The sequence below is a fragment of the Ovis aries genome, chromosome 3 (genome assembly GCF_016772045.2).
Source record: "Ovis aries strain OAR_USU_Benz2616 breed Rambouillet chromosome 3, ARS-UI_Ramb_v3.0, whole genome shotgun sequence".
Taxonomy (NCBI): Eukaryota; Metazoa; Chordata; class Mammalia; order Artiodactyla; family Bovidae; genus Ovis; species Ovis aries.
Genome location: NC_056056.1, coordinates 2,977,205 through 2,992,147, shown reverse-complemented (window position 1 = coordinate 2,992,147; position 14,943 = coordinate 2,977,205). Strand labels below are relative to the sequence as shown.

Sequence of the window (14,943 nt, the reverse complement as noted above, 5' to 3'; positions counted from 1 at the left end):
CGGGCCCCACCCCTGACCATGGGGGCCTCTCAGGACTGTCCCCAACGGCAGCACCCCCTGCCCCATCCCCGGGGGGCCTGGTGGCCTGAGCACTCGTGACTTCCATTTTTTAACACTTGCCAAATCTCTCCTTAGGAGGGGACCCACATCCCGCCTCCCCCAGCCGGGCCAATGGCGGCAGCTGAGATGCCAGGGACCCGTCTCCCGCCACTCTCAGCAGGAACACAGGGCTCCTTGTTTCCCCACACAAAGAGGGCCCGCCATCAAAGGGCTCCCTCAGGCCTCGCCAGCGATGGGGAGGGCAGCCTGGCCCCCCTACCCCCAGGGCAGCCTGAACGGCAGGCGGGGAGGCTGACAGCCCAGACCCAGCTTCGCCGCCAAGGGGGCCACCTCCCAGGCAGGTCCCCCAAGTAGGGACTTGCTTGTGCTCAAATATTCTCCCAGGCACCTGGTTATTTTATGAGCAAAGACACCTGCAGGGCAAGGCCCTAATGCAGCCAGGCCTAAGGCTCGGAGTACAGAGCAGGGCCTTCTGGGATGTCTGCAGAGGGATGCAGACAAGGCCAGCCCAGGAAGGCCGCCTCTCACCTCAGCCACCTGAGCCACCTGCCGAGGCCCCGCCCCTGCCCTCCAGGCCCCGCCCCTGCCCTCCAGACCAGCCCACATCACAGGCCCCGCCCCTGCCCTCCAGGCCCCGCCCCTGCCCTCCAGACCAGCCCACACCACAGGCCCCGCCCCTGCCTTCCAGGCCCCAAGCGCACAGCCCCAGGCCCCGCCCATACCTGTGTAGGGCAGGAGGCAGTTGCATTTGTACCCTGCCACGTCATCGATACACGTGCCCTGGTTCAGACACGGGTTGGACGCACACTCGTTGATGTTGGTCTGGCAGTTGGGCCCTGGAGAGAGAGAAAACACGGTCGGTGTAACCGTCACTCCAGGTGCTATGGCCAAGTTCTGCCTGGCATGGAGAAAGAGCCCTGCACTGAGCCTGGGGCCTGGGAACCCACACCCGCCGGCCCAGGAGCCACGGGGGTTCTCGACGGCTGGCGTGTGTCCGGGCTCCATGAGGCCCCCAGGGCCTGCGCTGGGACCAGGAGCCCCGTCCCACTCACCACTGAAGCCCTCCCGGCAGGCGCACACGTAGCCGCTGGTCATGTCCTTGCAGGCGCCTCCGTTGACGCAGGGGTTCGACTCACACTCATCGTTGTTGACGTCACAGTTGGCCCCACTCCACCCGGGGTCACAGTCACACTTGTACCTGCAGAGGCAACCACACGGCAGCTCAGGTGTAGCCAGAGAGGGCGGGGCCTAGGCTGGGAGCAACCCAGACTCTGCCACCGTCTTACAACCTGACTAGATGGAGACACTGGTCCACTCTGACCCTTGGAGTCCTTTAAACGACTTTAAATAGCCGCCTCGACTAAGACAGTGGTAAGGGTTTGGGACAGTGCCCAGTTCAGAGCAGTGGTCAGGAGACCATCCACTGTTCACTTGCTGTGTAAACCTGAACAGGCTGCTTACCCTCTCTGTGCAAAATGAGGGTGTGTGGTCCCTGCCATGTCCATCACCCCATTTAGATAGAGCCAGTGCCAGGCACGTAGTGGGTGTCGGAAACTAAAAGTCAGCTTCTCTACACTCTAATATTCTGGCACCACATATATGTGCAGGGTTCCCACACCAGGTGGGTGGCCCGCAACCCAGTCCTGGCCCTAAGTGCCTGGAGTCAGCACAGACTGTCCCCCACCCCCCAGAGAGGGCTGGGACCCACCAGACTGGCCCCAGGTCAGACACTAACCCCAAGCCCCAAGTTGTCACCTCTACTTCTGACCAAACAGCCAGGAACCAGACCTCTTCCTCTGAAATTTGCAGAAACGGCTCACGAAACTCAGAAAAACTGTTTGACTTACTAGATCAATGGTTTACTATAAGCAGGGAAACTTGGAACAGCCCAATGGAAGAGACGTATGGGGCCAGGGATGGGGAAGGGCTCAGAGCTGGTCCCCGCCCCATCCCAGCACCTGTTCGCCAACCCGGAAGCTCTCTAACTCCCGCACTTGGCCTTTTTATGGAGGCTTCCTCACACAGGCGTGACTGAGTAAGTCACTGGCCGTTGGTGATTAACTTGCACTGCAGCCCCTCTCCCGTCCTCACGGTCAGGGTGGGACGGAAGGCCCCAGACCCCAGCCTCAGCCTCGGATGACCTTAGCAGCCTCCTTACGGAAGCTCAGTGGTGGTTTACTTGCTAAGTCGTGTCCGGCTCTCGCAACCCCATGGACTAGCCCGCCAGGCTCCTCTGTCCATGGGATTTCCCAGGCAAGAATCCTGGAGTGGATTGCCATTTCCTTCTCCAGGGGATCTTCCTGACCCAGGAATCGAACCTGGGTCCCCTGCATTGCAGGCTGATTCTTTACTACTGAGCTGTGGCCCAAAGGGGCTCAGACACGACCCAAGACACCCCTTCCACTCTCAGATATCTCAGAGATTTCACCTCTGGCCTGCTGCCTTGGCACGGATACGTTCCCCGGGCACACACGGAGCCGAGGGCAGTGCTGGGCTCAGACCAGGAGCCGAGTGAGCGCCCGTGCACGGCACCCTTCAGGGCTCCCACAGCAGACCCGTCCTTGGGGAGCACCTGGCTGCTCCGCCCAAGACCCGCTGGCTCCCCACCCCCACACCCCCTGCCCCCAGGGTGGGGCTCCGAGGACGCACCCATTGAGGCTGTCGCGGCAGGCCCCGTGGATGCAGGGGTTGCTGCTGCACTCGTTGACCTCAGACAGGCAGGTGGGATCGTGGTAGCCCTCCGGGCAGCGGCAGGTGAAGCCGTTGATGCCGTCCTCGCAGGTGCCCCCGTTGTGGCAGGGGCTGTCCGCGCACTCGTCAATGTTGATGTTACACATGCTCCCTGTGGGTGGCCCGGCAGCTCAGACACCAGGAGTGGGAGAGGGGTCGGGCTCCCTGCCCTCGGAGCCTCAGTCTCCCTCTCCGTGAGCAACCCCTCCCCCCACTCCATCCCAGGCCCTCCCAAGGTTCAGACTCTCACCGACACAAGCTCTGCTCCCAGGACCCAGGGCCCACGTTGGGCGTGCTCAGGGCAGAGGGCAGCATGTGCACCGGGCGCCTGGCCCCACTGCGGGCCTGCCGGGCTGCTTCTCACCTGGCATGCCAGGCTCAAGGGTGTCCATCCCAGCATCAGCCAGACCCACCCCCACCCCCGTTCCTTCCAGAGCCTCTGCCGCCAGCTGCCAAGGCTGCTGGCCTGAGAGCTGGGTCCCCACAGTCCCGAGACCCTGACCTGCGAGCGCAGCTTCAGCCCCTGAATCAAGGCTCTGACGCGGGCAGGAGGGCAGAGCCCTCTGCAGGCCCCCGAATCCTGGGCAGCTCACCTGTGTAGCCCGGCTCACACGCACACTCGTAGCCGTCAATCTTGTCCAGACACGTGCCAGAGTCGCAGGGGTTGCTTGCGCAGTCGTCCAGGTTGATCTCGCAGTTGGGTCCTGGGGGTGGGAGACCGGAGGAGGTCACGCGCTCCTGCTCGCTCATCCGCAGCTCCACCTACCCCCCCCAACCCCGCACCAGCCCGGGGCCGGGCACCTGTGGTCCCCTTGAGGCAGAAGCAGAGGTAGGAGTTGTCGCGGTCCTGACAGGAGCCCCCGTGGCGGCAGGGCTGGCTGTGGCACTCGTTGATGTTGGTCTCGCAGTGGTGGCCCGTGTAGCCCGGCTGGCACAAGCAGCTGAAGGTGGCCACGCCGTCCTTGCAGGACCCGTAGTGGCATGGGTCGGGGTCACACTCGTCGATGTCCACCTCGCAGTGGGGCCCCGTGTAGCCTGCAGGGGCGGGGGGCCACTTTCTGGGTTACCAGGCTGTCCAGGACACCATCAAGCAGACCCAGGGTCCTCTTGTTCCCACCAGGGAAGCCTGGGGATGTCTGGGGCGCGCCCCCCACCTGCCTGGGGTCAGAGACGCACCCTGCTCTTGTTCCCCTCCAGACTGAGGGGTCACCCCCCAGCCTCAGCCTCCGACCAGCCCCTTCCCTGGACCCCACCGTCTGCTTCTGCCCCCCCACTTGGCCCGGGGTCGCAGCCCCGCACCTTCTGTGCACATGCAGCTGTAGGTGTTGGGCCCGTCTAGGCACTTAGCACCGTTCTTGCAGGGCGTGCTCGCACACTCGTCCACGTCATACTGGCACAAGTGCCCGGTGAAGCCTGTGGCCGAGGAGGGGATGGCGGTCGGATGCCAGGGGCACAACGGCACCACAGCCAAGCCCTGGCTGGCCAAGGTCGGGGGGCGGGGGGCGCCTGGGAGGGCCCCACAAGAGTGCTTTGGCCAGGGCTGGGCAAACGGCAAATGCCCGTATCCTTTCCTCGCCCTCTTTCAGAGCACACCCCTGGGGTCCTGGCCCTCCTGCCCTGCCCCCTTCAGAGGAGGCTCAGCCCAAGATGGACAGTTGCCATGGCTACAGCCGGGCTGGGCTGAGAATTCGGTTCCCGGCTAGGCGTCTGGGACAGTTGATTTGCATCTCAGAAGGTCCAGGGCTCTGACCCCCAACACCTCCCCGGGCCTGGCGTCCCCCAGCCCTTCCCTGCGACAGACTCGGGGCCCTCACAGGCTCCATAGGCCCTCCTAGCCATCACATCCACTGCCGCAGGCAGAGGCAGGCGGGCGCGGCAGGCCGGCCCTCCTCCCGCCGGGGCACGAAGGCAGGAAGGGAGGTCTCTGGGCCCCGGGCTTCTCAGCGAGGTGGGGGCCAGGAACCCTGCCCGGCCCAGCTTTGTCCTCTGGGGGCTGAAAACCAACCCACCCCCGCCTCCCCACACTCCGGAGGTGAGGCTCTTACGGGCCCTCCCCACCATGGGGGACCTGACCGGCCTTGGCACAGGGGCAGGGTGGGCGGCGGGGCCCAGGCTCACCCGTGGGGCACTCGCACACGAACTCGTTGATCTTGTCCAGGCAGCGGCCGTTCTGCAGGCAGGGGCTGCTGGCGCACTCGTCCGTGTTCACCTCGCAATGCAGGCCCTCGTAGCCTGGCGGGAGCGGGCTGGTCAGCAACCTGCTCCCCGGGGCCGACCCAGCCGCCCCGCGCTCACCTGCTCTTCACTGTGCCCGGAGACCAAGCTTGAGCCTCCCCAGATAACTGTGGGAAGGCTGCAGCCTGGGCGGGCACGGAGGCCAGAGGCAGAGGCGATGCGGCTTCCCCACTCCCAGGGTCGGGCGGGCGGCCGGCCGCGTACCAGGCATGCAGATACACTGGAACTCCCCGATCTGGTCCAGACAGGTGGCGTCGTTCTGACACGGGTTCGATACACACTCATTGACGTCGATCTCGCAGCGCGGGCCGGTGTAGCCCTGCAGACACTGGCACTCGAACGAGCCCAGCGTGTTGATGCACTTGCCCGCGTGCTCACAGGGGTTGGCACCTGGTGGGGGCGGCGGGGGGTGGATGCGGCATGGGTAAGGGGCTGCTCTGGGAACCCTAGCCTCTGGAACAGTCGGGGGTGTGCCTGCCTCCCCCATCAGACCCGCCTCCCCCCATCGGACGACTTCCAACAGGTTCCCCAGCACCCTGGCTGCCCGTACCCAGCGAGCACTCGTCCACATCCTGGCTGCAGGCCGGCCCCGTGTACCCCGAGGGGCAGGTGCAGATGGCCTTGCCGTTGACGGGGTTGGTGTCGCAGTTGGCGCCCTCGTTGCAGGGGTTGCTGATGCAGGCGTCATTCAGGTGGCACAGCAGACCTGGGCACGGCGGCAGGGGTCAGCGGGAACGCCGACTGCCCACACCCGGCTCCCCAGGGAGGGCCCCCGCCAGGACACAGCCAGCGACCCTGTGGAGGGCCCTACAACGCCAGAGCTCTTCCGGGAGGCTCGTGGCAGGCCGCTTCACTCCAGGAGGCCCCTCCTGGGGCTCCCCCCTTACGGGCCCCACAAAGCTGCAGTGTGAGGCCCCTCGCCCAGGCCTGACCCCCCAGGACCCCCCGCCTGGGGGCAGGCCGGGCGCTCACCCGTGCGGCCGTGGGGACACTCGCAGTAGAAGGAGGCCACGCGGTCATGGCAGGTGGCGCCCCGGAAGCAGGAGGCGCTGGCGCAGTCGTCAATGTTCTCGCTGCAGTCCGCGCCCGTCCAGCCGTTGACGCACACGCAGCTGTAGTCGCCGTGGGTGTTGTGGCAGGTGCCGCCGTTCTGGCAGGCATTGGGCATGAGCTGGCACTCATCCACGTCCTCTGTGCAGTACTGACCTGCGGGGGGCCGGGACGGTCGGTGCCTCCAGCCCCCTCCGCCAAGCCAAGACCCTCACCTCGACCAGGAAGTCTTCCTGACTTCCTCCAGCCCCGCCAGCCAGAGCCAGCCTTTCCCCGGCACCCCTGGCACCTGGGGGCTCTTGCCTGGCCGCTCCGTGGGCACAGGTGCACTGGGGTCCACGCTCACCTGTGGGCAGGGCCTGCACCCTGCTGGCCAGCATCCCTGTGTCTTGGCCAGCAAGCTGGCCTCAAACTGGGGACCTGACTGTGGCCAGGCCAGCCTGGGGCCAGGCTGCAAATGGCTCACACAGATGGGCTGGTGCCACCCACGTCTGTGCTGCTCCAGGGGGTTTGGGGGGGGCCTCAGACCCTGGCAGGGGGGCAGTCAGCTGCAGGTCACAGCATCCTTCCCGTCCCATATCTCAGCTCCCTTCTGCCTGCCCCCCACGGGGACAGACTCCAGGGGCAGAGGTGCCCCCTGCGCCGCCCGCTGTGCACACCTGTCCACTCCGGGGGGCAGCGGCAGTTGTAGGTGTTCACGCCGTCCACACAGGCGCCTCCGTTCTTGCAGCTGTTCCCTGGACAGTCGTCAATGTTTTCCTCGCAGTTCTGGCCAGTGAAGCCTGCAGCAGGGGCCGGTCGCCCGGTCAGGCCTCCCCGACGGGGCCAGGCCCTCACCGTCCTGTCACGCTCGCACTGGGCTCTGGCACCCTCCTGGCTGGACCCAGGACACCCTGCTCTGGGCGGAGAGCTGCTCTCCACAGCCTGTCCTGTGACGCCCACCGCCTTGGAGCCCTAGGGGTCCCTGCCCCACACCCTGCCCTCCCCACTCCTGTGACCGGGCCGCACACCCCAGAGCCCACGGTCAGCACATTCCTAAGTGATCGTTTTCTAAACGGCCGGCTGAACAGACAGAGACCCACGGTCACAGGCTCCCCGGGGTTCTGTCAGAGAAGACATCTGCGCTACGGCCTCTGTGCTGGGCACTGCCTGCGGGCCCAGCCCTGTGCTCAGGGTTGTCTGCACACCCCCACGTGCGGCCGTGGATACCCCATTTGACGGGGCAGCACTGGGCCTGGGAGCCCCCTCGCACGGAACTGGAGCAGGGAGACAGAGGGACCCTGGCAGGTAGTCGGGGGTGGGCGTGTGTGCAGGTGCGGCCCCCAGACTTCCCAGAAGCAGAGGCGCAGGCAGGGTGGGAGCCCCCCACCCTCTCCCTGCCCTCTCCCGGCCAGGCCAACTTCTGCGGCACCCCCTCCACGTCCAGTCAGTTAGCTATTAATCCGTTCGACTCCTGCTGGTTCAATAATCAACCCAGAAAGGTGCGTCTGGCAATAGCCAAACCTGCAGCCAGTTACTAATTAATGCCCCTCCCAGGGCGCCTTTGGACCCCCTCCTGCCCCTCTCTCAGAGGCCCCCCCCACTGGAGCCTGGCGCCCACACTCCAGTCCCTCCTGCGTGCGGCAGGCCTAAAGCGCCGCCTCTCCCCAGCCTCAGCTCACCTCCGGCCGGTGGGGCTGCACCTGCTCCACGCGTGCAGCCCCCTCTGCCAGGCCCCCACGCCTCCCACCGGCCCCCCCAGCCCGCACCACAGCCCCTCCTGACCCTGGGGTCACACAGCCCACCCCCCTCAGGAAGACATCTGAACCCAGACGCTGAAACAGCCACATAGCCCAGCCGGGCAGTGGGTAGTGCCGGGGCGGGCAGGTGGCGAGGGGAGAATCAGGGACCGGAAATGCACACGCCTGGCGTCTGCACGCAGAGGCAACAAGCCCAGGGCTTGCGGGCGGGAAAAGCACTTCCTCTTTGCAAGGGCCGGGCTGGGCCGAGGGCCGTGTGGGGGCCAGAGCGACCTTTGGGTCAGTCCTGGGTCAGCCGGACCCTGGGTCCTCCCCTCTCCAGCAACCCAAACCCCACCGACCCCACCGACCCCACCTCCTCGTCGCCCCGCCCCAAAACTCCCTCCCCTTCCCAGTCCCTGCCTAACCACCCCCATGCAAGTGACAGACTGGAGGCTTTCGAACCTCTTCGTCATTATCAGTATTTTTAGATCAGCAGCAGCAAAACGGACTCAGAAGAAAACTACAGTGGAAAGTCTGGGACCCGAAACAGGAACGGTGGAGCTGCTGGGGGGGTGGGTGGGGCTGGGCCCGCCTGTCACTGCTGCCCCGGCAGTGGGCGACGGCAGAGGCCAGGAGGAAGGGCCCCCACTGTGGGGAGCCATGTGTGAGCCCCGGCCCCCCCGCCCCACCTCCAGGAACCAGGGGAAGCCCCGCGGGCGACGCGGGAGAGGGTGCTCCCTGCAGCGGGGGAGAGTTCTGTAACGTGGTCCCAGGGAACTCGGGATAAGGGGCCTCCTGGGGGGCCTGGAGGAGGCCGGTGTCCACGGCCTGGGAGACGCAGGGCAGGGGGCCAGGAGAACAGAGCGAGCCCGGAGTGGGCGGAATGCTCAGGCCCTCCCTGGGGGCGGCAGGGTAGGAGCACTAGGGTGTCACAGCAGGCCTGTCCCGGGGCGGCACTTGGTGGGTGGGTGCCCCCATCCCAGAGCGTGCCCCGCACCACCCCCAAGGCTGCCCTCCAACCGCCCGGGCTCGGGTGATGCCCCCAGACCCAGCCTGCCCAGCTCCCCGCCCCCTGCATGCTTCCAGCGGGCAGTACCTGGCAGGCAGGCGCACTCGTGGGTGGTGTCCCCCGTGGGGCGGCAGGTGCCCCCGTTCTGGCAGGGGGAGGGGCTGCAGGGCACATAGGGCAGCTCGCAGTGGGGGCCGGTGTGGGTGGGGCGGCAGACGCAGCGGTAGGAGCCGACCTCGTTGAGGCAGGTGCCGCCATGGTGGCAGAGCCCGGGGCTCTGGCTGCACTCGTTGACGTCCTGCCTGCACGTGGGGCCGTGGAAGCCGGGCGGGCAGTGGCAGATATACGACGCCTCAAAGGGCAGGCACTGGCCACCGTTGGCACAGGGGTTGGAGGCGCAGGGGTCGGCCTGCTGGCACGTCTTCCCTGGGGGGGCAGGGGGCGGGGGGTGGTTAGCCGGCCTCCCTGGTTCCTATGAGCTGGAGGCAGCGTCCAGACCTGGAGTCGGGCATGGGCCCAGTGGCATCAGCTCCTCACCACCCAGGGACCCCAACCACTTAGGGGCTGAGTGACCACTGCCGGATGCACAGTAGGCCTGGCCCCCTGGGGAGCTGACCCAGACTGCGTCCCTTCTGAGCCAGCGGTGACACCACGGCTCCTGCAGGGGCCGGGGGAGTCTCCTCTTTTCTCACAGAGGCTGCGGCGGGGGGGGTGCCCTCGAGCTGGGAACTGACGCCTCCAGGGCTGGAAAGTGGCATGGGGACCCCAGAGCGGGGACTCTAGGCGATTTCTGGGTCGCTGACCCCCACAGCCGAGCCCAGTCCAGGACTGTCCACGGCCACGTGGACGGGGGGCCGTCACTGGCTGTGTGGGTGGCTGGGGGAAGGCCACTCCATCCCCGCACACCCGGGGTCCTCACCTGACCAGCCCGGGGGACAGAGGCACTTGTACTCGGTGAGCGTGAGCAGGTCACAGGTGCCGCCATTGAGGCAGGGGCTGGCGAGGCAGGCGTGGTCGCGGGGCGTCAGGCACAGCGGCCCCGAGAAGCCCAGGCGGCAGCTGCAGACATAGTCCACCAGGCCTTCTCGCTCCGTCGTGTGGCACGTCCCGCCGTTCTTGCAGGGGGCGCTGAGGCAGGGGTTGGGGGCCTGGCATTGCTGGCCTGCAAAGGCCCCGCTGCATCTGTGGCAGACACGCCAGGGTGGTGAGCGCCCACTCCCTAGCTAGCCCGCCACCAGCCCCGGCATCCATGGGGGTCCCCCTCCCAGGCGGCGGCCCCCGTCAAAGGGCCCGGGGAGGTTCTGGGACCACAGTGGGGGTCACTGCCCAATATCACCAGGGTGCCAAGCGCCACTGAGCTCTCCACTTTCAAGTGGTTACTATTACATCAAGGGAATTTCATGTCCATAAAAACAGTGATTACGTTAATTGGAGACATTAGAGACCAGAGTGTTCGGCGGGCCCCAGAGTCGGTTTCAGAATCCATGGAGGCGTCTGTCTGCACTCGTGAGCCACCGAGAAGGAGCCACGCGGGCGAGACCCAGCCATTCTCCGTGGAAGGGAATGGTGTTCTGTGAAACCTTTTGTTTCAGGGACCTGCCTGCTCTATCTCTCTCCAGCTTTTCTGTAACGAATGTGCGTTATTTGGGTAATAAAAGAGTTCGCAGATTGCTCTTCTTTCAGTACGAACACGAGAGCAAACAGGGCAAGGACTGCAGACACCACATGGCCGGGCTCCCACATTGTCACCGACGTGGAACTCTCTCTCGGGGGTCCGACGCGACAGGACCGCGCTGCTCGGCGCTCCACCCTCACCCACGCATGGTGCCCGGACGCAGTCTCTCCCTTTCGGGGGCGAAGGCTTCACATCGGAAGCCCAGCCCGCTGCACAGCTGGAGAAAGCAGCGGCCAGGAAGACTGCCGCTGTGGCAGGCCCTGTGCCGGCTCCCAGGCTAAGATGGCAGCAGGTGAGCCGGGTGTGGGGGGCACCCTTCCCCCCCCCCCGGCCCCAGGCCTGGTCCCAGGCACTCCCCACTGGGAAGGGCTCGGCACCTGCCACCCCTACCCCGGGGCCGCCCTTGGCCACCTGTTGCCTCGGCTTCTCGAGGCAGGGCAGTACACTGCCCCCCAGGGTCACCTCGTGGCCTTGCGCTCGAGGGAAAGCCCAGGAGGGGCTCTGGGACCAGCCAGGCCTCCCTCTTCCCAGAGGCAGAGCCTCTGGGGTGGAACGCGCCCGCGGCCCCCAGCCTGCAGCGGCCTGGGAAGGCAGCCCTGACGCTGGGCCCATAGCCCCAGGCGCCGGTGGGCGGGGCCCCCACCCCCGCCGGGCAGCCACGAGGGCCCTGGGGGAAGAGAGGGCCCTCCTGGGCTCCAACCACCCTACCTTCCCGAGACCCCCCCGCCCGAGGGGGGCTGCTCCGTGGGGTTTACGCCTTCACTCCAGGACCCCTCACCCCCCGACAAATGCCAGCCCGCCGGGGCCCCTCCCTCCTCTCCTGCACAAAGCTGCGCAGGGAAGGGGGTGGGGGATCCGTGAGGAGCTGGGGCTTTCCTGAGGCTGTGGCTTGGGCAGGGCGCGCGAGGAGAACACAAAATGGCCAGTCTGGACCACCATCTGTCGCCTGAAGCCAAAAGTCCCAAACCAACTGGCTTAAAGAAAACCAGCTGCCCTTCTGGGAGGGGCGCAGGGGAGGTAACTCAGGCCTGAGCCGGGGCTCCAGCCCAGCCGGCTCAGGGAGAGGGAGGAGGACGGGTGTGGCTGGCTCCTCTCTGGGGGCACAGACCCCGGGAAGCACCCCGTGTGACCGGCACCCTGGCACCCCAGGCCCTGGGAGGGCCATACCCTGGAGCCTGGGGAAGGTGGCATGGCCCGCACTGAGCGTGGATCCAGTTACAGGCCGCCTGGTCCCAGCCTGAGTGGCACTGGGAACCCAGAGCCCTGGAGGGGAGGGAGGAGACCCAGGAGGTAGCCCCTCCCCCACCTCTCAATGCCCTCCATTGTCGAGCAGGAGCTGGCCACCACTCCCGTTGGAGAAAAGGCTTTTTTTTTTTCCCAGCTACTGAAGAGCAGGCAGAAAGTGGGAGCTGGACAGAGGACGCTTGGTCATCAAAGCGGGGTGGGAGCCCGCCTGCCCTGTCCACACCTAGCTCCAAGGCGTGGGAAGCCCACCCAGGTGGGTGAGGTGAGGCAGGCCTGCCCCATGGCCTGGGGGAAACGCACACAAGGCTGCCCAGGGCGTCCTCCGTGTGGGCTCCATCTTCATCACTGGTCTGGTTCAGCAGCGTTCCCAAGTGGACCAGAAAGGCCCCACCAGGGTGCACAACCCTCCAGCCTCCAGCCATGGGGCAGTGTGTCCCTGAACCCCACCCCAAGCCCGTCTTGAATGGGGAGCCTAGTGCAGAAGACTGTGGGAGAATCCACCTGGATCGAGAGCATCCCGGCCAGGGAGGCTGCATGAATTACAGCGAGAGGAAAAGCGCGCCCAGTAAATCAGGCTGCAGCAGCAGGGACAAAGGGCGGCTGGGGAGCAGGTGCGCCTGTGGCCAGGGACGCGGGCGGCAGCTGCTCCCGGCCGGCGCAGTGGCGGCTGCCAGCCCCAGCGGGTGGGGGGCAGGGCAGGAGCCAGGGAGGCTCCTCCGCGGGGGGAAGGCAGCGGCTGAGGGGGCCTATTGTCCTCCCTGCTCCCGCCCAGGCCTGGCGGACGCTGCTGTGAAGGCACGCTGCCCATGCGGGCCGGCTCCAGGGCTGGGCCTGGCCACCGTCCACCACGAACACCCCAGCAGGGGGAGGGGCAGGGCAGCGAGGGAGCGGCAGCCTGGGGGGGGGTTGCCGCTGAGGCAGGTGCTTGGCGCGGGGGTGGGGGGGTGCTAGGTACAAGCAGGGCCTGGCTTAGCTCCATGGGAGGACGCCCGGGGCCAGGTTGGTCTTGAGGAGGGCGGGGGTGTGTAGGCAGGGTGGGGGGGCCTCACAGCCCATCACAGAGGCCTGTCCCTGCTCTGGGCGGCCTCCGGCCATGCCCCCCTTCGCCTAGACGTGTCCCCACCTGTCCCCCACCCTGGCTGCAGTGCTGGGGTTTCCTGGGGAGGCACCCATGGCCCCCGCACTCCCCTGAGAAGGTGGAGGAGGGCCCGTGAGGCTGCTCAGACGCGGCCAGTCTGCCGGGACCAGTGACCAAGTCCCTCGTGGCCATTCGGTCCTGAACACCTGTCCTGGCAGCTCGGCCTAAGTGCCTGGCAGGGACAGGGGCCCATGCTTGGAGGGCAAAGTCGCACCCAACACCTGCCTCAGGATTCCGGGCCAGGGGCCGTCGGGGACCCTGAGGCTGGACGAGAACCGCCCCATGCACCGTGCCACTCAGCTCCTGGCTCCCAGGGGCCCGTGGCAGCTTTCCCTTCCTTGCCCTCCTCTGGAAGGTGGTCTCCCAGTGTCTCCTCCTCCACTCGCCTTCCCTCCGGCCCACACATAGCCTGACGGGGTGTCCTGGCCCACCACGGCCAGCAGCAGAGGGTCAGGTGGGGCTGGGGGCTCCAGAATCAGAGCTGCAGAGAGGCGGCACCCGGAGTTGGGGGTGGCAGCGCAGAACAGCTGCTGGGACGCCCGCCCGCCCAGCCGCCCAGCCGCCCACCGGCCTGGAGCTCACTGGAGGCTTCCTCAGTGTTTCCTCCCAGCCGGCTCCTCCCCCCACCCCCCACCCCCTCAGCGCCACTCCATAGAAATGCAGCCCCAGAAGCGTCCAGAGGCAGATGCTGCCTTGACCTTTCACCCCTTCACCCGGGACTAATGCTAAATGGTGCTGTTTTCCTTTCTGAGTTAAGCGGGCCATCTGCCACCCCCAGGGGAGAGATGACAGCTCCCTCTACACGCATTTCGAAGGCAGGACTCAGCACAGAGGAAGGACCTGCTCGGTCTGCCCTCAAGCAGTCTGTGGTTGAGCAGGGGGGTTGAGTGGGGCAGAGCTGGGTGAGCACAGGGCCCTGGCTGGGTCGGGGTGCGGACTGGGGGTCGTCGGGGGGTGTGCCACCCCGTTCCTTCTGCAGGCCAGACAGAGTCGCCCCAGGGGAGGGGGGGGTCACCACCGATGGATGGGTGAGACAGTCCATCAGAACTTTTGGGAGGCTCTGCGGCACAGATGGGCACTGCCTGCCATGCCTCCGTTTCATGCGAGTCAGGGGACCAAGGGCACAGAAGGCCTGGTGCAGAGGCGGCGTGGGCACCTGGAGCACAGCAGACTCCCACTCTAGCCAACACTGCTGGATTTGACTTGCACGCAGTTCACCGACGTGTCCCTGGGGACACGGTGGCTCCACCAGGGTCCGTGTACCTGCTTAAGGGAAGCCGTGGGGGACACAGGGCTCCCCAGCACCGAGGGCCCTACTCGACCCTGCCGCCTGAGGCCTGGGATATCAGCGCAAGAGCCGGTAACCCATGGCTGGAGGCCACGTCTGCAGGCCCAGGGCCTATGCACCAAAGGTGGGCAGGGACTGTGCCACCCAATACGGACAGGGACAGCTCTGCAGGTCCCTGCCCCCCAGCCATGCAGCCCGTATCCCCGGGGGGCTGAGTCAGGGCCTGGGCTCCTACCCGCTGCAGCTGAAGGCCCTTCCCACCCCCCACGCCTGGCCCTAGCTCTGCCTGCAGTGGGGTGCCTGCTAGAAGACCCTCCCCACACCAGCACTGCCTCGCTCACAGGCTTTCTGCCCAGGACCCTCCAACAAACACGATGTTACTGGGGCCCCGAAGAGAGGGGCCAGGGAGCACGGATGGCTCGTCAGAGTCCCTCCCTCCTCCCCAGAGGTGGTCCAGGATGCTAAACAAAGACCACTAAGGCCCACCACCAGGCAGGCAGGCCCGCCCACCTCGGGGCAGCTTGACCGGGAGGTTCTCAGGCCCCCAGCCCAGCCCAGGCAACTGGGGCCACCTGCAGACCGGGTGGAGTGAGGCTCCTGCCCACTTATGGAACAGGAAGACTGAGGCCAGGAGACAGGGGGGTGCATTGGACAGACTCTGAGCCCCCAGCTCCTCCCTCAGAGGGGGCGGGGTCAAGGAGTCCACTTGTGCTCCTGGATAAGGCTTGCCAGGGGTCCTGGGCACAGGCTGGTTCAAGGGCCCCAAATGCCAGTGGGGAATCACAGTTTCCA

General features: G+C 66.5%; 1 protein-coding gene across 1 annotated transcript in view; it reads right to left on the bottom strand.

The window, feature by feature from the left end:
- The window catches only part of NOTCH1 (notch receptor 1), a 45,929-nt gene that overhangs the window by 17,126 nt on the left and 13,860 nt on the right, over nucleotides 1–14,943 (bottom strand). The window contains exons 3-15 of the mRNA XM_027966164.2: nucleotides 9,725–9,987; nucleotides 8,893–9,231; nucleotides 6,735–6,857; nucleotides 5,998–6,231; nucleotides 5,576–5,731; nucleotides 5,230–5,415; nucleotides 4,909–5,022; nucleotides 4,090–4,203; nucleotides 3,592–3,825; nucleotides 3,384–3,494; nucleotides 2,710–2,902; nucleotides 1,113–1,258; nucleotides 783–896 (exon numbers count right to left, since the gene is read on the bottom strand). Of these exons, the coding sequence (XP_027821965.1) occupies nucleotides 783–896; nucleotides 1,113–1,258; nucleotides 2,710–2,902; nucleotides 3,384–3,494; nucleotides 3,592–3,825; nucleotides 4,090–4,203; nucleotides 4,909–5,022; nucleotides 5,230–5,415; nucleotides 5,576–5,731; nucleotides 5,998–6,231; nucleotides 6,735–6,857; nucleotides 8,893–9,231; nucleotides 9,725–9,987 (2,327 nt within the window). The remainder of the gene's footprint in view (nucleotides 1–782; nucleotides 897–1,112; nucleotides 1,259–2,709; nucleotides 2,903–3,383; nucleotides 3,495–3,591; nucleotides 3,826–4,089; nucleotides 4,204–4,908; nucleotides 5,023–5,229; nucleotides 5,416–5,575; nucleotides 5,732–5,997; nucleotides 6,232–6,734; nucleotides 6,858–8,892; nucleotides 9,232–9,724; nucleotides 9,988–14,943) is intronic.